This window comes from Pezoporus wallicus, unplaced genomic scaffold (assembly GCF_028554395.1).
Source record: "Pezoporus wallicus isolate ANWC-B61680 ecotype Strahan unplaced genomic scaffold, APGP_CSIRO_Pwel_v1 contig_8143, whole genome shotgun sequence".
NCBI classification, from domain to species: domain Eukaryota; kingdom Metazoa; phylum Chordata; class Aves; order Psittaciformes; family Psittacidae; genus Pezoporus; species Pezoporus wallicus.
The window spans coordinates 957,591-980,696 of record NW_026636259.1 but is presented as its reverse complement, the minus strand read 5'-3'; the positions used below and the strand labels follow the sequence as shown (position 1 = coordinate 980,696).

The window sequence follows — 23,106 nt, the reverse complement described above, 5'->3', positions numbered from 1 at the left end:
TCCTGGTGAACCTGTGCTGAGCCTGGCCCAAAACTGCCCTGCAGTGGGTGCCAAGACCCCCATCGGGGGGTTCTCCCGGGGCCTGTACCCGCTCTGTGCCAGGGCTTGGCCAGCAGGACCCTGCTGGGGGGGTGCCGGGGTTGGGGTTTCTCAGCTTGGTCCCGTTTCAGTGCAGGGCGCAGCTCAACGGCCCCGGGCTTGAGCTCAGGAGCGGCGCAGGACGGGCTTTGCCCATCCCCATCCCCATCCCCATCCCGGCGCTGCGGTCCGGTAGGCGCTCACCGAGCACCGCCCCCCCCCCCCCCCCGACGGCAGCCGGGGCTGCAGCGCTGGGGTCCCCGCTGCCGTCCCGTTGTGCCCCCGCCGCTCCTCCGGGGCCTCCCGTCGGCAGCGGGCAAAGTCCGCCCCAAGAGCAGGAGCTAAGGGCCGGGCCGGGGCGGGGGCGCTGATTTGCATAAGGTATATTGCCTCATGATGGCCGTCATGCCTTGGTAAAGGGCGGCCCGCGCCCCGCAGCAGCCCGGCCGGCCGGGGCGGAGCGGCGCGGCAGCGGCGGAGGGAGGCGGGAGGCGAGCGGCGGGGCGCGCCGCGGGCGCCCGGGAGGATGGTGTCCCAGCTGAGCGCCCTGCAACGGGAGCTGCTGGGAGCCCTGCTCAGCTCCGGAGCCACCAAGGAGGGCTTGATCCGCGCCCTGGAGGACATGGTGCCCGCCGCCGGCTTCGGCGTCAAGCTGGAGAGCCTGCCGCTGTCCCCCGGAGGGCCGCCCGACGGCAAGGCCGCCTTCGCGCCGCTGGCCAACGGGCACGGCAAGGGCAAGCTCTCCGGCGATGAGGGCTCGGAGGACGGCGACGACTTCGACACGCCGCAGATCCTGCGGGAGCTGCAGGCGCTCAACACGGAGGAGGCCGTGGAGCAGCGCGCAGAGGTGGACAGGATGATCAGGTACCGACGGGGACGGGACGGGACGGGGCGCACTCAAGCTCCGCTCGCAGCCGCTCGGTCCCGCAGACCCAACAGGTTGCAGGCACCCCGCACGGGGGTCTTGCCCGGTGCGCCCTACCCGGGGACGGGTCCCGGTGCGCCGTGGCCCGGCGGGGCTGTGCTTGGAGAGGAGTGGGCAGGGAGAGGGCCCGGGGCTCTCTGGCCGCGTCCTCCCGCCCCGTCGGGGGGCTGCCAGCCCGGGCGCAGCGGCCGCGGAGGCTCGGAGCGGCCGCCGGCTCCGTTTGTCCGCGTCGGGAGCTGCAAACATAAACTGCGACACGTGGAGCGCGGTGCTATTAATTTATTTCTATAAATCATCAACAGAAGATACACAAAGGGCCGCGATGAGGGCGAGAGCAGCCGCGGGTTATTCATTGCCGAGGTTGTAAAGCGGCCCGGGAGGGCGGAAGGAGGAAACCCCCGCGGGCTGCGCTCCTGCCCGTCCCGGCGATGCTGCTCCGCTCCGGTCCCGGCCGTGCCGAGCCGCCGGGAGCGGGGCCGCCGTCGGGGCGCGGAGGAGCTGCCCCGGGCTCTGCGGGCAGCGTCTGCCCCGGGCCGGTCGGGGCGCGGACGGCGTCGGCTCCGTTCCGAAGCGCAGTTGGGGCCGGTGTAGGCGGGTGGGAGCCCCGCGGGACACCCCTGAGTGCGCCCGCGGCACCTTTGGGTCCGTCCCCCGCCTTGCTGTCAGGTTTTATACCTGTATCGGGGCACCGCCGGTGCCTCCTGCACCCGCTCCCAGCCCACATTGCCTAGGGCAGCCCCGGCTCTTGCCCCCCAACAGCCCCGGTGCCTCGGCACTGATGGGGACACCGCCGTGGTCGTGCCCCAGGCCTGCCCCGGGGGCAGGCGGTGCCTTTTGGGAGCAGGGTTTGGCAGCGGCGCCCGGTCCAGCCAAAGGGCTCGGCTGGGACCCGGCTCCATGCGAGGGGGGAATCACTGCAGGCCGTTTCCATTGGGATCCCACCCCTCCTGCGCAGCACCGTGCCCTGCACCTCTGGGTGCTGCTGCCTGGCCCCAGTCCCCCACTTGTTGCTGGCCGCATCCATCCCGGGATGTCCGTAGGGTGCAGAGCGGGCTCAGCCCCGGGGTCCCTGTGCTCCCACAGGTGTTCTGTGCAAAGTTTGCCTTTGGTGCAAACAAGAGCAGGCACATGTCCCTGAGGAGCCTTTGCAAAGAGCTCGTGTTTGCTCTAAGAGAGGCCTTTGTACTTGGAGAGGGAGCTGGATAGGGGAGTTGGGATCCTTTTATTGCAGCTACGCATGGGGAATAAACCCCCTCTGCTCCCGCTCCCCAGGGATGGCTCCGTCTCGGGCTACTCCCACGTCCCTGGGGTGCTCAACCCGCAGCTCCTTTGGGAACGTGGTGCTGGCCTCACTGCCTGCCGTGGCATGGGCTGGAGCTGCCCATCCCAGTGCAGTGGTCCCAAGTGGTTCACCCCAGCCACAGCCCCTCAGCAAGCAGCGCATTCCCTTGGACCCCTTCATGGCTTCAAGGGATGCTTCTGTGTTACGGGCTGGGCTTAAACCACATCAGGGTGGCAGAGGGTGAGTGCCACACACGGGCGGGCTGGTCCCACACTGGCACTGTGCTTCCTCATGGAGCCTGGCCATGGGGGTACCGGCGGCATGGAGAGCCCAGCGCTGGGGCGCGATGCCCCATGGCTCCATATCCCTGCCCAATCCCACCTTCCAGAGCTCACAGATCCCAGCAGATCCCATGGGCCTGGGGTCCAAGGAAAGCTACACACCCTTGGGGACCCGGCTGGAGATGCCCCAAAGCCACCCCGATATGCACAGGGAAGGGTGGACATGGCACATGTCCCCGCACTGGCTCCCCATGCGCAGGGGAGATGAGATTCGGGAGGTAATTTCTGAGGGAGCTGGGTTTATGATCCATCTGTGTAAATTCTTGGCATATTTCTCCCAAGGATATGGAGCGTTTTTACCTGTTTGCAAGGCTGACAAAGGGGGTGAGCAGGTCTTGGAGTCCCTGGGGAGAGGGACAAGAGGCTTCCTATGGAGCTGGGATGGGAAATGCCCTTTTCTTCATCAGTGTTGGCGGCCGGGCTTCTCTGAGGTTAATTTTGTGCATGAAGAAAAACCCTTTTCCTTGGTTTTGGTGGTGAAGAGCCTTGCGGCGAGGGCCATGAACTGGTTCTCCAGTGTTACAAAGCACTCCTGGCTTGGGTGGGTTATTTTGCACGTAAAGAAGATCGGGCAATTAATGTGGTTTTGTTTCATTTTGGTGACAGAACAAAAAGCCAAAGGGCTTGCATTGAAGCGAAAGCTTTTTCCTCTCTTGTTTTTTAGGTTAAGCAGAAAAGAAAAGCGGGGGGGGGGGGGGGGGGAGAGGTGAAATAAACACTGAAACATTTCATTTTGGGTCAAGTCCAAACATTTTGTTTAACATGAAACAAAATGTTTGGGTTTGGTTTCAGGTTGTTTAACCCTTTTGAATGCGGTCAAGTTGATCTGTAAAGAGAAATCCCTGCTCAGAAAGGCAGGGCCGAGGAATTGTTTTGAAAGTGGAAGTGTGAAACAGGCTGAAACCCTCCTGAAAATAACAAAATGGAGGGAAACGCGGGGATTTTTTCCCCTAATTCTCACCTATTTTTTTTTCCAGCCAAAATGCTGCCAAATTCCATGGAAATTCAGAAATCACGTTGTTCTGAAAGCAGCCCGAATTGTGAACTCTGGTGCTGGCTAACCCTTAACTTTGGGCAAGTGATGCCCTTGGTTTATTTGTGAACCAAACAGCTATTAGGAATGATAATGAGCTCCGTTCCATTAGCTTATTATTAATCAGTAATTAGGAGGATCACTTGGGTGACATGCAGGGCTCGTGGCACAAGTCCCTGTGAGCCCCTTAGCTCAGGCAGGGTGGCTGTGGGCTCTGCCTGGCTCCGTTGGGAAGGAGCGCTGCAGGACAAGGACCTGTTCTTTGCTCCCTTCTTGTTGGCTCCCACCTTCTCCTGGGGCAGCACAAGGACCCGAGAGCCCCAAAACCTCGGTGGGTTCGGGGCAGGAACAGGCGTTGCTGTTTGCACCGTGCTCATCCCAGCCCAGGGTCCCGGCTACTGGGAGAACCGGAGTCAGTGTGTGCCCGGGTCCGCATCCAGCTCCGTGTGACCATCACCGTGTTCACAGTGGGGTCCTCCTGCGCGGAGGATGCAGGACTGGGCACAGGGATGATGTCCCTAGGAAGGCTCCGTGCTGTCCTTCCCGAGAGGGACAAAGCCGCTGCCACCATCAGCGCGTTGGCCATGGCCGGGTGCTTTTGCTTTGGATCCAACCAGCTTTGTTTTCGCGCTGCGTTCAGGACAAACAGTAAGGAATCCATTTCTTGGGTTGTTTTTCTCCTCCTTGACAAGTCGAAGGATCCAAACCAAGGAACGAGCTGGGAAAGCAGCCGGGCGGTTGCTCCAAGTGCAGCATTATTTGAGTGCAGGACTGTGACCAGGCTCGGGCTCCGCACTGGGTTTGTCGGTGTTAAAGCACTTCCTTCTAGTGCAGAATAAACCTGGGGCTCTGGGGTACAGAGGAGGTGCTGGTCTGTTCCTCTGCCGTCGCCTTGTGCATTCCTTAGGGCTAAGGAAGGCAGACGGCGTTTGATTTGTGGCTGTAGTTGTGTTTGTTCCTTAGTTCCCGGTTAGCGGCAGCTCCTCCAAGGACACCAAAGTAACGTGGGTTTAGGAAAGAGCCATTTTCCACCTGAAGCCTGCAGGAACAGAATTCGAGTGTTTAAAAATAGTCAAGAATGACCTAACATTATTGAGAGGTTTGGGTTTGGTTTTCCATTCCGGGGCTTGCTTGGGTTTGTGTGCCTGCTTTGACCTTCACTTCTCCGCCTCTTGCTTATGGCCTCTGTGCGCTGTTGTGGGAGCATGGAATTAGGGTCTCTTTTCAATGACTATTGGGTTTTAGGGATTTATCCCTGTGGGATGAAGCAGCAAGCACAGTGAGTGGGGTTTGGTGGCTGTGCGGAGTCCTTGGTAGCCAGCAGCAAGCCCAAGGGCATGGGGCAGGGTGCGGGTACTGCAGCCGGGGCAGGAAAACCATCCCAGCAGCTCCACATGGGAGGTTTCTCTTTCTTCAGAGAGATTCCCAGTATGGGTGTCCCAAATCCATACAGGTATTTGTGCGTGCGCATCTTCAAAGGGAGGAATTGTAGTGAGTGCAGTAATGGCAGAGATTACCGGGTGGGCTGCGTTCCTCCTTGAAGGATCTGGGTGTTAACGTGACCTTGACGAGCCACAGGGATCCCCTTTATTCTCCCTCCTTGGGTGAGCACCCTGGTGGGCAGCCCCGGGGTGGCCTTGGCACCCTGTGATCCCCTGTCCCACCAGCTCCTGCCTTCTTGGGGCAGGATGGGGCTGTTTTGGGGGCTCTGGGATGGCCATCGGGGAAAGGCAAATGCCCCAGGGTTCTTGTGCCCTTCTGAAACAGGTTTAGGAATAATAATAATAATATTAATAGTGATAATGATAATAATAATAATGGGTTTCCATTATGGGAAGAAGAGAAAACCGGGAGCTTTTCCCCCATCAGGACTGGTTAACCCTTGTTCTCCCTCCCCGCAGCGAGGACCCGTGGCGGGCGGCGAAGATGATCAAGGGGTACATGCAGCAGCACAACATCCCGCAGCGGGAGGTGGTGGACGTCACCGGCCTCAACCAGTCCCACCTCTCGCAGCACCTCAACAAGGGCACCCCCATGAAGACGCAGAAGAGAGCCGCTCTCTACACGTGGTACGTCCGCAAGCAGCGGGAGATCCTCCGGCGTAAGTACCCGTGCCAGCGCTCGCCATCGGGGATAACGGGGATAAGGGGGTCCCGCATCCCGGTCCTGCCAGTGGGTGCATCCATGCCTGCTTCCATGCCTGACCCAAGCTGCACAGCATCCGTCCCAATAGAGCTTTACAAGCAAAATGCATTTAAGGCATAGGAAAACTGCTCAAAAGCGCCTCCTGATCACAGGAGCACGGTTTGGGTTTCCATATATTTGTTAGAGCTGGGAAAGCAATGGATGGTTACACACAATTTGATGCCTTTCCCACCTCTGCCCCCTTTTCCCTTCCATTCCCTGAGGCCTTTCACTTTCTGCAACTACTTGCAAAAAAAGTAGAGAGAAAAGAGGAAAAGCCTGTGAAGGGCTCCTGTCTGCAGCACGGTCCTGGGGCTCTGTGCTATCTAAACTAAGACCAAGTGCCCAGGCTGTTGTGCACCTCTCTTGTATGGGCCAAATTAGCCCCGTTTTTGGCTGAGCTGCAGTTCAGGGCACTGCCACTCCTCCCTCCTCCGAAAGGATGTGATCTCCATCGGACGGGAAGCGCAGAGAAGGGTTTAGCACCGTTGCTTTGAAAACACACCTTGAAGCCTTAGAGCAAACAGAGCCTGCTCCAGCCTTGCCCTGCGCTTCCCCCCTTGTCACGGGGGGAAAAGCCATTAAAAAAGAGGGAGAATTCCCCTGCAAATCTGGGAATAATAAAACCCTCCCATTAATCTCCCTTTACTGCCACGGTGACAAGCGCCGGGTCCAGGGCGGGCGGCTGGGGAAGGTCACCTCTAGCGCTGCTGCCCCGGGCATGGGGCTGGTGTCCCACTGCACTGGAATGGGAGCGGGAGCTGGATGGGGGCTCTGTGCAAGCAGAGCAAGGCACCATCCCAGGGGGGCTTTGCAGCCACCCTGCCTGGCTCCTTGCTCACACAAATCCCCCCCAAACCCATTCACCCCCGGCGAGGACCTTGCCCATGAATATGCATGTGCTGCACGTGCCTCCCCATTGAACACCATCCCGCAGGGGTGGCAATAACTGCCCTGGCAGGGCACAGAGCAGGTCCTTTCCTTGGGGTGGGTGTCGGGGGCACCAAGATGTGCTGGGGTTGTGGGTTTTGGGGTGCTGCAGGAGGGGACACGGGGACACACGCACCACTGCGGCGGCTACAGGCCGGCTCACGTCTGCTCCTTTCTCTTTCAGAGTTCAACCAGGCAGTCCAGGGTTGTGGAAATAGGACAGACAAAAGCAGTCAGGATCAGCTGCTGTTTCTCTTTCCAGAGTTCAATCAGCAGAACCAGGGGGCTGCCCAGCTCGACGACGCCTGCTCCGAAACCCCCAGCAAGAAGATGCGCCGCAACCGGTTCAAGTGGGGGCCGGCCTCCCAGCAAATCTTGTACCAAGCCTACGACCGCCAAAAGAACCCCAGCAAGGAGGAGCGCGAGGCGCTGGTGGAGGAGTGCAACAGGTAAAGGCTGCCCCACGCTGCCCATCCCGCAGCCTTTCTCCCAAAAACTCCATGCGATTCCAGGCTTCCGGCCGCTGGCTCGTGGCACAGCTTTGCTGAGCTTCCTGGCTTCTTTCTGCCTCGTTTTCCCCATATGGGTGATGTTCGGGGCTTGGTGAGCTCCATGTTGGGGTAGGGATGTTGCAGGGATGCTGCAGAGATGCCCTGGAGATGCTGGCTGATGCCCTGGGGATGCTGCAGTGATGCCAGGAGGATGCTGGAGGGATGCCCGAGGGATGCTGCAGGGATGCCCGAGGGATGCTGCAGGGATGCCTGAGGGAATGCTGCAGGATGCCCAAGGGATGCTGCAGGGATGCCTGAGGGATGCTGAAACATCACAGCAATACCAGAAGGAGAGGGGGTGGCTTTTACAGCATGGATATAGTTGGAAAGAGGAGGCAGGCTCCTAGGAAGGGTTTAACCCCCCCCAAGTCTGCCTGGCGGTGCTGTGGGAGCCCCCCTCCAGCAGCACCCTTGTTCCAACGTGTCCCCTTGCACGCGCAGGGCCGAGTGTCTGCAGCGGGGGGTGTCCCCGTCCAAGGCGCACGGGCTCGGCTCCAACCTGGTGACAGAGGTGCGGGTCTACAACTGGTTTGCCAACCGGCGGAAGGAGGAAGCTTTCCGACAGAAGCTGGCCATGGATGCCTACAGCTCGGGCCAGCCCGCCCCGCACAGCATGAACCTGCTGCTGTCCCACGGCTCCCCGCACCACAACCAGCCCAGCGCCTCGCCGCCCAGCAAAATGACAGGTAAGCCCTCAGCAAGGATGCTCGGGTGGTGGTGGTGGAGCAAATGCGGCGCTGGGTCCTGTTCCTGCTGGAGATAGGGGTGCTGAGCCCTTAGGACGTGCATGGGTAGTCTTGAAGATGGGTAGCCTGGTCCCTGGTGCAGCCTCAAGTGATGGTGGTGCGGTGAGGAGCAAGTGGTGTCACTGCAGTGTTACGGCCCCATGTTTTGGGGCTGGGTTTCCATCCTGTCTAGGATTAATTGGCATTTGCTTGGTTGGTTTAATTCACTGGCGTCCCTGTGTGGGCTCTTTGGGGCAGGGAGATGAGCTGCTCTGTGCCTGATGCGTCACTGCTGGGGACTTGGGATGCAGCCCACTGGTGAGCACTGGTTTTGAAGGCAGGGGCGCACAGGCAATGCCGCAAAGCCCATAAGATGAAGCAGTGTGTCCTGGGCTGGAGCTAGCCCAGGCTGGGTGCGTGGTGCTGCACCATCCCCATGCCAGCGCGGAGGGAGGTGGATGAAGGAAGCTGCTCAGGGGTGCCGGGCTCAACCTCCACCTCTCCCCATCACAGTCCAGCCCCGTTGTGCTCAGTGAGGAGGCGGCTGGGAGAGCAGCCCTGCCGAAAGCTCCGGGGGGATTTAAGCAGGAGATAACAGCACCGGGGAGGAGAGAGGCATTGTTGGGAGAACAATCCCCATTGTCCCCCTCCTGCCCTCCGCAGCCAATGCACCGGGTCCTGGTGTGCAGGAGCAGGCACTCAGTGATGGGGGGTCAGCAGAGGGGCTGCATCTCAATCACCTCTTGGCACAGCATGGCCAGGGAGGTTAAACTGCTTGGAAATGACCCTGCCTGCCTCGTTAGGCACCCCCAGCTCGTTACAAAGGCAAATTAAATGAAACCCGTGCATGGAGAGTCCCTGCGGGAAGGGCAAGGTGCTCATGGAGAGGAGGCTGAGCTGGGGACGGTGCCAGGCCATGGACACCAGCCCCTGGGTGGCAGCAAGTGAGGACAACCCAAAGGTGGTACCCGGGGCAGGGCGGGGGGGGGGGATGCAGCATCATCCAACCGCTCTCCCGCAGAGAGACAGGCAGCATCCATCCCACTCCCGGGTACCACTCTCCCTTAGGGCCGGCCCGCGGTGACCACGGTGTGACCCTGCCCCAGGAATGCCCCCGCACAATGGCGGGGACAGGGAGGACGTTTGCCCTCCTGTCACCGGCTGATTGCTTACAAGGTGCCCTACAAGCACATTGTCAGCAGAATCAGCTGTTTTCAGTGTCGGCCGGCGGGGCTCCACAATGCCCCACCAGCATGCAGCCCCGCATTGTCATGGCTCATCCCTGTGCATGCTTAATTGACAATTAAACCGGGCTTTGAACGAACCCCAGCGCCTTTGATGTGCCCCCGGCCTGCCAGCACGCATGCAGCACCCCCGAGAGCCTTTGTTTGCTTCTATTAGGGGATGGCAATTACTGTAACTGCGGGCATTTATCTTGGGGCTGGAGGGCCCTTAAGCCCCGACCTTTATTTTCCCGTCGGAGCAGTGCCAGCAGGAGCCGGTCCCGGCTATAGGGCCGATGACAGCCCATTCGGAGGGGCTTTTGAGCAGGGCAGGAGTGATGGTTGCGGTGATGGTTCATGAAGGGCCCCTCTGGAGGGGTCAGGAGGGCTTGGCTGCAGGAATTTCTCAGTGGATGTGCTCATATCCATCAGCCTTGCCGAGGAGGAGGAGATGGGCACTGCGAGGTGGGGTTTTAGGACTGGTTTGGGATGGAGCTCAGCCGTGATTGATTCAGGCTCACCTCGACCAAGCTGGGTCCGGCCGGCTTGCAGCTCCCAAAACCGGCTCCAAACCCGTGTTTAAGATGCGACGCCTCGATGGGATGTGGGGCAGTGCTGCCTGGCTGACCCCATCCCGGGCTGGCCATGCTGGGATTTGAACTGCCCTTGCACCGCTGCGGCGGCGTCTGGGGCTCTCAATGCCTTAACAGCTTAATGACGGCGCAGGGATGCTGCCCGAGTCCTGCCCTGCACAGCCCTGTCCCCCCCCCAGGACATCCCCCAGCAGGAAACGATGGGGCTGGTGGCATGGGGCAGCTGCACAATCGCTCCCGTGCCCGCAGACAAAGGGGGCTCGGCTGCTCCTCAGGACATCAATGGGGTCTTGCAAAAGGGGGGGTGTAATGACAGCCGGGCAGGGATAAGGGCTGTAAAAGTCAAACATCCTCCTGGCCTCTTCTTGGGGACCCATCTGTCAAGCCTCAAGCTGTAGTTAACTGTTTGGAGGTAAATACTTAAAGCCGGTCTATCTCGGAGGCTTCTCTCAGACTCTGGACTTTTCCCTTACTGTGGGCTATTATCAGCGATCTTGGTTCCCTGTTTGATTTGAAGGTCACTCGGGGCTTTATCTCGGTGCCATGCCGTAGACTCTGGCTTATGCCATCTTTATCTTCAAGAGCCCCGAGGACAATCGGTGCATTGATGAGATTAGGGGAGGCACCGCCCGCCCGCAGCCCCCCGCCTCCCCCTGCATACAAAGGGACGGCGGCGCCCGGCGGAGCCCGCAGAGCCCTGTCCCCATGGCCGGGGGTCACAGCATCGCCTCCAGCCCATCCCGGTGGTTGGGGTGTCCATGCATCCATGCATCCATCCATGCATCCATCCGTCCGTTCCTGCCCTGCAAATATCAGAGTAGTAGAGCAGTATCAGAGTGCGCACTTATATATGTATTTATATGTATGAATGTACAGTACTTCTAGACTTTTAGCTACCCCTATAGATGGAGAGCAAACATATATATGAATGTACCTTGCTTACATATTTTTAGATATCTCTGTAGATGGAGATAAAACCCATATATATAAATGTACGTTACTGATATATTTTTAGATGCCTATAGAAGGAGATAAGAAAACATTTCTATATATGAATGTACATTACTTATGTATTTTTAGGTATCCCTATAGATGGAGATAAAAAACATATATTTATATAAATGTACATTACGTATATATTTTTAGATATCTCTGTAGATGGAGATAAAAAGCATATATATATATTACTTATATACTTCTGTAACTTACACACCTATATACTCACATTACTTGTATATGTTTAGATATCTCTATCCACGGAGATAACAAACATAAAGATAACTCAGCACCACCCCCGAGATCCTTCCTAAACCCACTTTAAGGGTTTTAACCTTCCCTTAAAGAAGAGCCCATCAATAAACCCTCGGTCCAAAGGTGCTTTGGTTTCTACCTGGATCCTACACGTTGTTGCCCCGGGGTAGGTGCTGGTTCTGATTGCAGACCCAGTGCCAGCGGTTGTAATGTTTTACTGTTGGGTGCACTGTGGGGCTCGGTGGGTACAGGGCGCTGTTAGGAGCTTTTCCCTCTTTTATGGGGGGTAATTAGGACTTTATGACAGCAGCGCAATGGGAGGGTCCAGTCCCCATAAACAGGTTTATAATGGATATAAACTATGCACCTCTGTAACGTAGCAAGATTAACACTTTAGGGACAATTTGAGTGGCAGCCCAAAAATCAGAGCTGGCTTTGGGAGGGTGAAAAGGTGCCATCACCACCCCGGCTGCTTCCACGGTGTCAGTGGGTGCAGCATTGCTGAGTCCTGCTTCACCCCTAAAGTCACACTTTGCCTTTTCCACCCCACTGCCGGGCTCCCGATCATGCCGGCTGCATCCCTGTGGATCGGGCTGAATCCCTGCCCCCGAGTTATCCATGGCTGGGTGTGCAGCGTGGCCGGCTCTGTTTTGGGGTTGGGCATCGCTGGTGATTTACAGGATGTTTGCAAAGCTCCAGGGCAAAAGTGCAGCAGGAGCTGCGGGAGGAGGTTGGGATGTGCTGCGCGATGGTGGTGGCACGGGAGTGGTTTAGAAGTGCAGTGATTTTTCTTCTTTAAAGTGCAATTTAATGGTATCAATGGGACATAGAGGAGAACCAAGAGGCTTCATTGCTTCTGCCTCCCAAAGACACAAGGTTGGGGTGTGCCCAGAAAATGGCACAAGTGGAGATGAAAACAGCAAAGGTACCAGAATGCCAGGTTGAGGTTTCCATGCTACTTTCACAACCCCATCCCGAAAGCTGCATCAGGGGAATGGTTTTGCCATCCCTGGAAGCCGGGGGGGGGGGGTGCTGGGGCTGGCTGTAGAAAGCCATGGGGGCAGGACCCCCTGATTCCTGGTTGGCTGGAATGCAGGGTTAAGGCTATGGGAGCCGGACTCCACGTCTGGAAACATGGGAAAGCAGTAAAACAGTTCACGGGCTGTGCAGCTCAGGGACTGCATGAAGCCAGGTCCCATAAACAGACTTTTATGTTATGGCTGTAGCTCCAAAACAAGAAGCCTTTAACAAGGGCAGGCTCCTTGGCCAGGCCCATTCCCAGTGATCCCCATCCTGGCTCCTCTCTTGGGCTGCCGTAGAGGTGGAGGAGGAAGAAACCTCTTTGCATGGAAGCTGCTTCCAGCTGTGGAGGTGCAGGAAGGCGACAGGAGAATGGTCATGGTGGGCTTTGACAGCGCCTGAGCCCCTGCTCCTAAACCCTGGACCCCAAAGCCCCCTGTTTGCTGCAGGAGGAAGCTTTCACGTCCTGGTGCACACCAGAACCATCCCTGTGTGTTCACTCCGGCTGTTGGGATCCCGGTGGTTGTGCTGCCAGGGGAGGTTGTTGGAACAGATAGAGCCCAAAAGCAGGAAAATGGGTCCAGCAACGGGGATGGGGAGGAAAGACAGCTTGAAGGTGGCTAATGCCCAGGTCACTGCCTTAGGCTAGGCTGGGCTGGAATGTGCAGTGTTCCCAGGGGATGGGGAGCTCGGATGGAAGCTCCCCACAGTCATCCGGGAGCTCAGTTGTAGCAGTGACAATAGCAACAGCGACGTGCTGGTTTCCTAATATTAATTATTTAGTTTGCCCAAATCCAACCCAATCCTGAGGGCCTATGGACAGCAACACCCCTCCCATTCTAGGAATGGGAAAAACCCAAGCCAGGATAGTTGATGGCTTCCTAAAGCTCTGCAAGGTGGCGATGGCAGAAGGCTTTTATCGTGACAAGTGGTTCCTGGGCTTTGGGGATGCAGAAGCTTGGTGAGAGCAGGGTCCTCAGTGGGGCTGGAAGGTGGTACCATTGCCCCCAGCCCCATAGCCTGGCCTCGCACTCCTCAGCAGAGTTAATCTTCATCAGGGCTTGGAGTCTTCAGTGGGTTTATCAGGAGCCCCAAAACCTCGGTCACCAGACTATCAGAAAATCTCAGCATTGCTTATTGTTCCTCAGACAATAAAAGTCTTGTCCTTGAGAGCTTTTAGCCTCTCATATGTTTTAAAGACAACTTCCTGGCTTTGGGTGTCCTGGCAGAGCATCCTCAGCTGGACATGGCACGATTTTGGGTTGAAATAGGACTCTTTTTGGTTTTGCTGAACTCGAACTCGAGTGAGGATGGAGCAGAAACCCTGGGTTTCTTCCCCATGGGAGCTGCCTGCCCTCCTGGTCTATCTTTAAGATCGTGCTCAGAAGAAAGGGCTCTGTTTTATCTCCCCTGCCATTGTTTGAGCAGCGCCGCAGGATCTCGGGGCGGCAGCGGCTGGAGCACACTGCACGAGGCCGGGAAGAATGCGTGTGACAGTGCCCTGGTTGAGTAATGTTTACCCTGTTCATGGCAGGGACGTCCACTCGGGCCCGCAAACACCCACCTGCCAGAGGACATTCTTGTATTATCAGGGATAAAAGGGGTTTGCTGGGAAATGATCAGGAGCCAGACATCGCGGGAGATCCCTATCTGCGGGACGTGTTTAACCAGCTGATGGGGGACCTGTGGGGGTCATTAAAGAGGCTCTTTGCTGTGATTCGTGGTGGAGGGCTCAGGGAGCTGCCTGCGCTGTGGTAGATGTTTATGGAGCTCGTGGAAAGCTCCTGGACCCCACTCATTGTTCCCTTTCCCTTGATTCAGAGGTATTTAGTGTGGCTCTTAGAGCATCCTTTGCTGAGCCGGCCTGTATCACATCCTCCCTTCAGGCCTCTGGGAGGAGGAGATCCCAGTATCCCAGTAGGACAATCCTTTACCTGGGGATGTCTATGCTGGAACAGAAGAGAAGCCACCATAAACCTCCACAGGCTGAACAACTCCATCCGATGGTGATTTTGGGGAGCCCCTGTGGACGATGCTCTTGCTGGTGCCGGTTGGGAAGGTGGACTTTGCCTCCATGGTTTTCCTTCCCAGGAGAGCTCTGGGCTGTCCATCCCTGCATCCATCCCCTGCTCCCATCCCAGGGCAGTTCAGTGAACCCATAACAAATGGCTTTTCGCCGTAGCCGTCAAGGCAGCCTCGTAAAAGGCGCTTTTGTTTCCCGTGGGTTTTCCTGGGTTAATTATTTGTGATCTGTGGATGCCTTTCCATGACACATGGCTGATGATCCGCTTATCAGCATGGGGGGGCTTAGCCAAATTAAATAGATTGATATGGAAGAGCTGTCCTCAAGCCAGATTTCCCTCCTGGTGGCGGTGGGCTGAGGTCTGGTTTGGAGGGTTGTGAGTGTCTGGTCCCTCTGTGCTCCTGCAGCAGTCTGTTAATCATACACTTGTCAAGAGGGAAATCGGATGTGGAAGGGCCTGGGGGAGAAGTGAGAGTGGTGCTGCTCAGAGCTGGGGTGGCCATGGGCTGTGTGGAGCTGGGAGGGAAGAGCTGGAGGATGCAGAGCTGGTCCCTGCAGCTCAGGACCCCCAGGCTGGTGTCTGAGAGCTGTGGAATGGGCATGATGGATGCAAACGAGAGCACGAGGGATGCAGACCAGTGTCCAGGCTGCTGGCCTATGTTGTGCTCCCTTTCTGAGGCATTGACACCCGTGGGCAGCCTGGGTTGGGTGCTCAGCATCCCTCTCCATAAAACCTCTCACTATCATTTCAGAAGATGAGGTGGGGAGAAGCCGGGAAGCAGCACCCGAAGGAGGAGCAGGCACGTTGCTCCACGCTATCCCTTCCGTTTCCCATTCCAAGGTGCCATTTAGGAGCTTGCACATCCCTGTGCCAAAGGAGCCAAGGGAGCCGTGGAGCCATTCCCCTTTAGAGGCACAAGGCACTGCCCCACCCGTGCTGCCCGTGGGGTGACCCCGATCCTGCCGCGGTGTTTTGCAGGGGTCCGGTACGGGCAGGCGGCGAGCGGCGAGGCGGCACCCTCCGGCACCATCAGCCACCACGGCAGCGGCGCCATGGTCCCCACGAGCCAGGCCGTGCTGCCGCAGGTCTCCCCGGCCGGCCTGGACCCGGGCCACGGTTTGCTCTCTCCCGACGGTAAAATGGTGAGTACACCTGGGCTGGCGTGGCGGCGGCGCCGATAAGATAAGAGGGCCCAGCGGGCAGAGCAAACACGCTTCCCCCCCCCCCCCCCAACCCTGGCTTTCACACGCGGCCCATAGCGAACAATGGCGCATTGTGGGGTGCGTGTGTTTTCCATGCTTCCCATAGAGAAGGAGCCCCGCTCCCGGGTTCATTGATCGCATGCCTGGCGGATGGGAGGAGCGCTGTTTGTTTTCGGCTGCCAGTGACACGGGTGTCGATGAAACGCTCCTGCAGGTGTTGGTCCCCGAGCCCTCCCGGGTCCTGCTGGGGAAGTGCGTTCCTGGCAAGCAGGGATCTTCTTATCCCGAGGAATCACTAACCCAGCTCCTGCTTCTCCCCATCCCCATGTGCTCAAGGCTCTAGCAAGGGCTTTGCTGGGCAGATGCCGTTGCAGAGAAGTGGTTGTAAATGCAGGGTTGGGCTGGGCTTCAGCGCCCAAGCGCTCGGGCTGCTCCTTTCCGTGGGTGCCTGGCTGGTGCAAAGCCCTTTGGAGGAGGGCGCGATGGAGTGGGGCAAGGAGGAGGTGCAGGGGGCCAGGGTGGGATGAGATGGGATGGGAGATGCAGGCGCAGGCTGGTGGAGGTTCACGTGGAGCTGCTGCTCTTCCGGGAGGAGGATTGTTCCCTGCTGAAAGCGAAAGTCAAACATGGCTCTGTGTGGCGGGGCCAAGCCCGCTCCTCCGGGGTTTTCACTTCCATTTTCAAAGGCTTGGCTTTCACATCCGCCTCCTTACAAAGCTGGGTGGCTGGGGGGGGGCCTCATTGTCCCTCCCTCAGCTATGGCCCCATTCAGTGTTGCCTTTCCTTCCATGCTGTTTGGCTAGCGAGGGTCTCTGTGCACCCGCTCACGTGCTGACCCTGCAAGGCCAAGCATCCCCACCGAGCGGGAGGGGGTCTTCCCAAGCACAGTCCCAGCCCTCCCAGCACTCTCCCTTCACCCCAAGCGCACCCATATCTCCTCCAGGGTGTGTTGAGCCCTATAACCCTGAGCCTTGAAGCCATAAAATGAGTCAGGACTGAAGGCGGCAGCGGCAGGCACCGGGTGCCAGGGCTGCGGCGTGGGACGTGGCAGCATGGGAATAGAGTGGGTTAAACCGGGAAGAGCAGCTTGAGCACTGCAGTGGGCACTGGAGAGCCTGAAGAGCCCTGCTGAGGTATTCCCACTTCATGGACACTGCACAGCACCATCCGGGACCGCTCGGGTCCTCGGCAGCGTGCGGCCCTGCCAGCTTATCTCTGATCTTGAAGCAGGGCTAGCTGGTGCTTGCAAGTGATTTAATAGAACATGCTGTAGGCTGCGGTTTCCAGTGGGTAAATGTGTGCCTCTGGTACCCCACATGGAACCCGGGGCTGGCAAGGAAGTTGCTGCCTCTAAAGGCAATCGGGGAGGAGAGTCACTGAGGCTGCACAAGGCTTTGGTGGTGCAGGCTCCAGCGTTGCCTTTAGTCCTGGCAGTGCAAAGGGGCTCCCTCAATGCTTCAGTGCCTGGAGGGTCTTTCCCACTCGTGCCATCTCCAGAGGCGATTGTGGGTGCAGTGCTTTGGATCTAAACACCCGTGCAAGGAGGCTGGGCTGCGGGCGAGCAGCGTGCGCTCCCCGTGAGCTGTTTGACTTGTGCAGCCAAGTGTGTTGTAACCCGGCCTTGAGGAGGCTCTGGAAGTGGAAAATACCGGATCAGGAAATACGAGTCACTCCCAGGCCTTGGAATTTATTGATGGAGTTGTTTCAATGGCAGCTCACATGTGCACAACAGACACCGTGTCCAGAGGTGTCGCACCGAGAGCCGCGGGGATGGCTCTGAACGGGGAGCGGCGCTGCTCAGTGCAAGGGGGCTGAGGAGGGGGATTAGGGGAATGGGCAGCAATTAAAGAAATAAGACTCTTAACCTCCTGTCTGCCCTGGGGACCAGCTCCATTCTGCTCAGCACGCTCCAAGGGCCCTTGTGTGTTTGATCCTTAAGCCCTGATACGAAATGCTGTGAGCTGGCTCTGGCTGAGCTCGCCTGCCTCATCTCACCAGTATCCTGCCCATCTGCAAAAGGGGGCACTATGATCATCACCATGGGGCCCTTTTTACCTGATTTCTGCCTTTTTTCTTTACCTTTCTGAGTTCATATTTCCCACTTTCCCCCCCTAACTGGGGTAGTTAATGAGTGTTGAGAGTCCTCAGCTGTCCCCGAGGGCAGGAGCTCGGGCCTGGGGGACAAAATGGCAAAGGGTTAGGATGTGCCATGTCTTGGCACCATGCTCTGCTGGAGCTGGAAGCTGGTGCCAGCAAAATCCTTCGCCGCTGCTGCTTTGCTATTTATTAACATCACGATTGTGCACCCAGGCTGGGTTCTGTGCCCTGGGGTGGTGGGAGCTGTGTGCTGCAGCAGGATGGCACCGCTCGCCTCTTGGATGGGGGTTTAGGTTCCCCCCCATCTCCCCAGTGAAGCGGGATGAGGACGGAAGCAGCCCCCAGCTGTGTCTCTGATGTGTGTCCTGCTGGCTCCTTGGCAGATCTCGGTTTCGGGGGGCGGGCTGCCCCCGGTGAGCACCCTGACCAACATCCACAGCTTGTCGCACCACAACCCGCAGCAGTCCCAGAACCTCATCATGGCACCGCTCTCGGGAGTTATGGCCATCGCACAGAGTAAGTGCTCCTCTCCACGGACCCCACTGTCCCCCAGTGGGAAGAGGGACCCCCTGCCCGCTCGCTGTCACAGCCCTGTTCTGCTCCCTCCCAGGTCTCAACACCTCGCAGGCGCAGAGCGTTCCCGTCATCAACAGCGTGGCCGGCAGCCTGGCAGCTCTGCAGCCCGTCCAGTTCTCGCAGCAGCTCCACAGCCCGCACCAGCAGCCGCTGATGCAGCAGTCGTCCAGCCACATGTCCCAGCAGCCCTTCATGGCCACCGTGACCCAGCTGCAGAACTCGCACAGTAAGGAAGGGGCCGGGTGGTCCCTGCCAAGGGGAGGGCACTGAGGGCGAGCTCAGGTGGAGAATGGGCTGTGTTCTCTTCCTGCTCACACCCTTGGCTGCCGCCTCTCTCCTGGGTACCAGTGTGAGTGGGATGCAAGGTGCTGCTGTATGGCCGCATCCCGCCTCATCCTTTCCTTCCCCTGTGCCATCAGCTGTACCACATCTCCCATATCACTCTGCTACTGCCCCGTGGGTGGGACGCAGCCTCCCCTTCAGCACCTTGTACAAACTTCCATGTGTTTTCCCTTCCATGTTCTTAAATCACCTGCTTTGACAAAGGGTGGCTTTGTGCTCCCTGCAGAGCAAATGCTTCTCTGCTGTGCCCTGAAGGGATCTGGCTTTGCCCCTCAGGCTCATCCATCACCCCCATGGGCTCTGCTGCAGTGGGGTTGTGGATCTCCAGTGTCTGGTCCAGCCACAGCCCTGCAGTCCCCGCTCAGGGCGAGCTGCTCCCTGAGGGAGAGGTGGCTTAGAGGCTTTCCATGCCTTGTTGTATCTCGTCCATGTCTCCACGATGCTCATCACCGTGCAGCATCCCTGTGACCTGCTGTAATGCAGCACTTGGCTGCTCTGCCCTTTTCCCTGACGGCTGCTTGTCTCCCTCCTCTCCGCAGTGTATACACACAAACAGGAGCCTCCCCAGTATTCCCACACTTCCCGCTTCCCCTCAGCGATGGTGGTGACGGATACCAGCAGCATCAGCACGCTCACCAATATGTCTTCCAGTAAGCAGGTAATGGCCCTGCAGATGGAGATACGAGGGTGCACAGGGTGGGTGTGCAGAGGTGGAGCAGGGATGTTTCTCCCCTGGAACTGGGGCTGGAGGAAGGTGTAGCTGAGGTTGAGACCTCCAGCACTGAGAACCCCATCCCAGCCCCTTCACAAACCCCTACTTGCGGATGGGGTGATGGGCATTTGGGTGATGGACCAGCTGTGCTGGGTGGTGAGGACTTGTCTAGTGGTACCAGCTGGGCCATGCTCATCCCTGGGGCAGCCTCATCAGAGTAGGAGCATCCTACTGGGGTACAAACTGGGCTGAGAAGATAAGGACCAAGCAGATTTTGCTGCCTTGGTGACCAGGGTGAATCAGCCCTGCTTGAGTCGAGTGGAAGAGCCAGGTTTCGATGCGCCCCGACTTCCCATAAACCTTTATCATCATCCCAGTGGCAGCGCAGGTGTGAGGCTGGACTTATCCTGGCTCGCATCAGGTGTGTGAGGCCTTACTCAGACAATGGTCCCTTTCTGAAAGCCACCTCTGGGGACTGTGGGAAATATGTGGCCCTTATTGATCACTAGATAAATAAGAGAGAGCCTTGAACTTGCATCCAGATAAACTTCCTTACGGAGGTTTGACAAGGGCAGAGGGTAAAAATGCCTGCAATGACCACAGAGTAAATACAGCATGGGATTGCTGCGAGACAGCGCCGGGGATGGATGGTGCAGGGGTGAAGGATGGGGCTGGGGTGGCAGGCTGGGAGCGGGGGTGCTGGGGAAGGCGATGAACACCATTGCCTCCGGCTGGGGTCGGGCTCCGGTGCTTTGTAGTGCTGCGGGGTGACCATGGGTGTGCAGGAGGCGGTCAGGCCTCGGGAGCACCATTTCCTCCGTGCTGCTTTATCAGCCCATCTGGTGTTCACCCAGCCCGAACTGCCCCTGATTAACTGAGCTCCCCCACCACGGGGGCTGCCTTTGATGCCGGGCTGGCCACACGGAGCCCTGGGCACACAGGAAATGTGCCTGGCAGGGAGATAGCGCCCGGCCATCCCCGCTGCTGCACTGATCCCCCCCGTCACTTTGGTTAAAGCAGGACGAGGTCCCACGGCTCAGGAGGGGGGAGATGGGGTCGGGTCCCCAAGAATTTGCTGTAGAATGGTCCCCATGGGTCCATTCTACAGCAAATGGGTGCACCCACCCCGTTAGCCCCCTTGTACACGGCGAACAAGCACTGCAAGCACCGGGGGCAGGATCAGGCTCTTGTTCCCCCGCAGCCCCTGGGGTCTCTTCCTACCAACCATTCAAGCTAAAGCTGGAGAAATTCCTCTTTGAGTATTGATTCTTTTTCTCAGGGGTTTCATTAGCAAGAGGTGAATGAAGTGTTAAGGGGGAGCCCGAGGACCCATAAGTGCTGCTCACCCCCCCACCCAAATGGCTCAAATGCCTAAATACCTTGGGTGATTTGGGTTTCTGTTCCTGAATGGGGCTAACAGGGGCCATCCCTTGGCTCCTCCATGCTTTGCCTTAGCAAAAGGCAGGCATGAGGATACCTGGCAGCAATGGGATGCTTCTGAGGTGGGCAGAAAGGATGGGAAGGTCACTTGGATCCCCAGTTTTCCAGTGCAGTTTGCTGGGGAGCACGTGGATAAACCCAGAGGGTGTACAGCCCACATAAAACCCCAATCTGGGGGCTTGTGCTGCTGCTCCTTGAGCAACCCCCTATTTGCAAGAGGAGAGGCTTTCCCCACACAAAGCAAAGCCTCCAGCATTCCCTGGTGGCAATCCTGCACCCCATAAGCTCCATGTTGGATGGAGGGGGGATGCTCCTGGTCCTGCTGGGGGGGATGGAGGTTGGAGTTGCCCCCCCAGCTCTCCCCTCGCAGCCCAATGCTGCGGTTCACTTATCAGATGTTGTTATTTAGACCTGGAAGGGGCAAATACCTCCTGGTTCCTTTGACAACGCTTGAGGCCAAGCCACCATTTTTATGGTGTTAGCAAATACCCGATAGCCACGGCCCGGCCCTAATGACATGTCATGGGAGGCTCCTGGCGTCTCCTTATCTCCACCTTACCATGTTTGCTGTGAGATCCAGCCCACAAGGTCACTCCCAGCCCCACACCGGGCACTGGGGGGGACCCTGGGTAGGGAGCCCAGCCTGCAGGATGGAGAAGGGGCTGCTGCCACGGGATGGATGCGGTGGTGGATCAGATCCTTCCCCATCTAGTGTAATGGCTTTAACCTGCCAGAAAGGTTAAAAGAGATGGAGATGGGATCTTAAGAAGCTCTTCCCTGTGAGGGTGCTGAGGCGCTGGCACAGGGTGCCCAGAGAAGCTGTGGCTGCCCCATCCCTGGCAGTGCTCAAGGCCAGGTTGGACACAGGGGCTTGGAGCAAGCTGCTCTAGTGGAAGGGGTCCCTGCCCGTGGCAGGGGTTGGAGCTGGAGGAGCTTTAAGGTCCCTTCCAACCCAAACCAGTCTGGGATTCTATGATTCTATTACTGTTTGGGGAGAGGGGGGCAATACCTGGCTTAGAAAGCATGCTCCCCCTCGGGGCCAAGCAGAGCTCCCGTGGCACCACTGAGGTCTGGGGATGATGCAGGAGGCGATGCCCCCAAACGCTTTGCCATGGCTTCCCCTCCCGCCTGCCTCTCACTGCGCTGCTCTCTCCTCCGCAGTGTCCCCTGCAAGCCTGGTGATGCTCCACACCTCGCTGCTTCCGCACATAGCAACGGGATCTTATTTTCCACAACATCCCGGAGGTGACCCGTGTGCCGAGCCCGGGGAGTCGCCAGAGCAAAGCCCAGCGCCGCAGCGAGGAGCCCAGCAACCCGGAAAGGAGCCGGAGGCTCGAGATTCCCCATCGGAACGGGCCCGGATTCAGTGGGGCCCACCCGGGACCTCTCCTTCTCTCCGTGCAGTATTTCCAAGCTGTGTCTTGGGGATTTTTTCCTGAAGTATTTGCCTTCCACGAGGCCGCTGGCTCTCCCGAGGAACTGCAACGAGCTGTGCTGGGAACTGGCAGAGGGGGAACATGGATAATATTTAAGTTATACTCCTCCACCCGACGGACTGAGAGGGACTTGGGTCTGTTACGTGGCGTTTGGAAGGAGGAATCGCATGTGCTGTTGAACTGAGCCAATTGAACTGTAAATATAGGTACAGTCTGCTCCGTCCTCACCCTTCCCCGCTCCTATACATAGAGATTTATATAAAAAGAAGTAAATTTTGTCCAATGGATGTAAACTACTGTAATTAAGTGCAATTCTGCCATCTGTATATATTGTTCCCAAATCTCTTCTCTTTCTCCTTTTTTTTGTTTTTTTTTTGTAAAGGTCAGAGCTGAGGGTGGTTTTGGTGTTGTATTTCTCTTCTTCCGTTAAATGAGTTAATTCAAAGGCCACACTGGTCTCTGTGGGAGGACAGGCAGAAGTGTGTCCTCTGCATGGTGACATCCCAGGTGAAGGAAAGATACAGGGCGGAGCCCCAGGCAGGACCTGGACCATCTGCAGGGGGAAAACTGCCACTGTGGAGATCTCAAGGGACTCTCCTGCCTTTGGGGGCTCTGAGGTCAATGATGGGGTGCAGAAGTGCTCAGCAGCCTGGTCAGCACATCAGGCTATTTGGGAAGTGTTCAGCATCGGCAGCTTTCAGGTGAGCCTGTAGCATTTGCTGCTACAGAGGTGAATGGGGCTGCAAGGAATTCTGGTGGGGTCTTCCTCAAGTGCAGTCCAGAGACTCCTTTCCTCCCCTTCTTGGGGCGCAGAAGGTGCCCAGTTCCTGCCCAGTAATGGCCAGTACAGGTGGCTTGTTTTCCACCATTAGCAGCTTGATGATGAGCCTTGCTGGTCCACTCTTATCAATAAACACAGTGCTGCAGTAGCTGTAAAAGGCACCATCTCCCCTCCTGTGAGACACAAGCTCCTCCATCCCTGCTCCCCCTTGTAAACAGATTGAATGCTCCCCAGTTTTACAAACCTTTTGTTAACTCTTGAGCATGTGCCAACTACTGAGAGTGGTTTCAAGAGGTGCCCATGGATGGATGACCACTGCTAAAAGGAAATGCACTGGATGCTTTCTTTGGGGCAAGAAAA

At 57.7% G+C, this 23,106-nt stretch overlaps 1 protein-coding gene across 2 annotated transcripts; it reads left to right on the top strand.

The window, feature by feature from the left end:
* The first annotated feature begins 487 nt into the window (after positions 1 to 487).
* On the top strand, positions 488 to 22,359 carry HNF1B (HNF1 homeobox B). Of its 2 annotated transcripts, none has more exons than XM_057399525.1 (9): positions 488 to 942; positions 5,561 to 5,760; positions 6,958 to 7,222; positions 7,766 to 8,010; positions 15,139 to 15,302; positions 17,843 to 17,975; positions 18,070 to 18,261; positions 18,917 to 19,035; positions 21,691 to 22,359. In XM_057399525.1, exons 1-9 carry the CDS (start codon positions 605 to 607, stop codon positions 21,709 to 21,711), a joined length of 1,677 nt encoding a protein of 558 aa, XP_057255508.1. In that variant the 5' UTR covers positions 488 to 604; the 3' UTR covers positions 21,712 to 22,359. The 2 variants fall into 2 exon arrangements, with proteins under 2 accessions (XP_057255508.1, XP_057255509.1); XM_057399526.1 differs by having other exon boundaries at positions 489 to 942; positions 7,036 to 7,222.
* Positions 22,360 to 23,106: the final 747 nt, after the last annotated feature.

Bases quoted from the DNA above. Each gene is read 5' to 3' on its own strand.
- HNF1B (XM_057399525.1), top strand. From the start codon at position 605: ATGGTGTCCCAGCTGAGCGCCCTGCAACGGGAGCTGCTGGGAGCCCTG. The intron at 7,223-7,765 runs GTAAAGGCTGCC...TTGCACGCGCAG, and splicing joins CTGGTGGAGGAGTGCAACAG to GGCCGAGTGTCTGCAGCGGG. The intron at 19,036-21,690 runs GTAATGGCCCTG...TCTCCTCCGCAG, and splicing joins ATATGTCTTCCAGTAAGCAG to TGTCCCCTGCAAGCCTGGTG.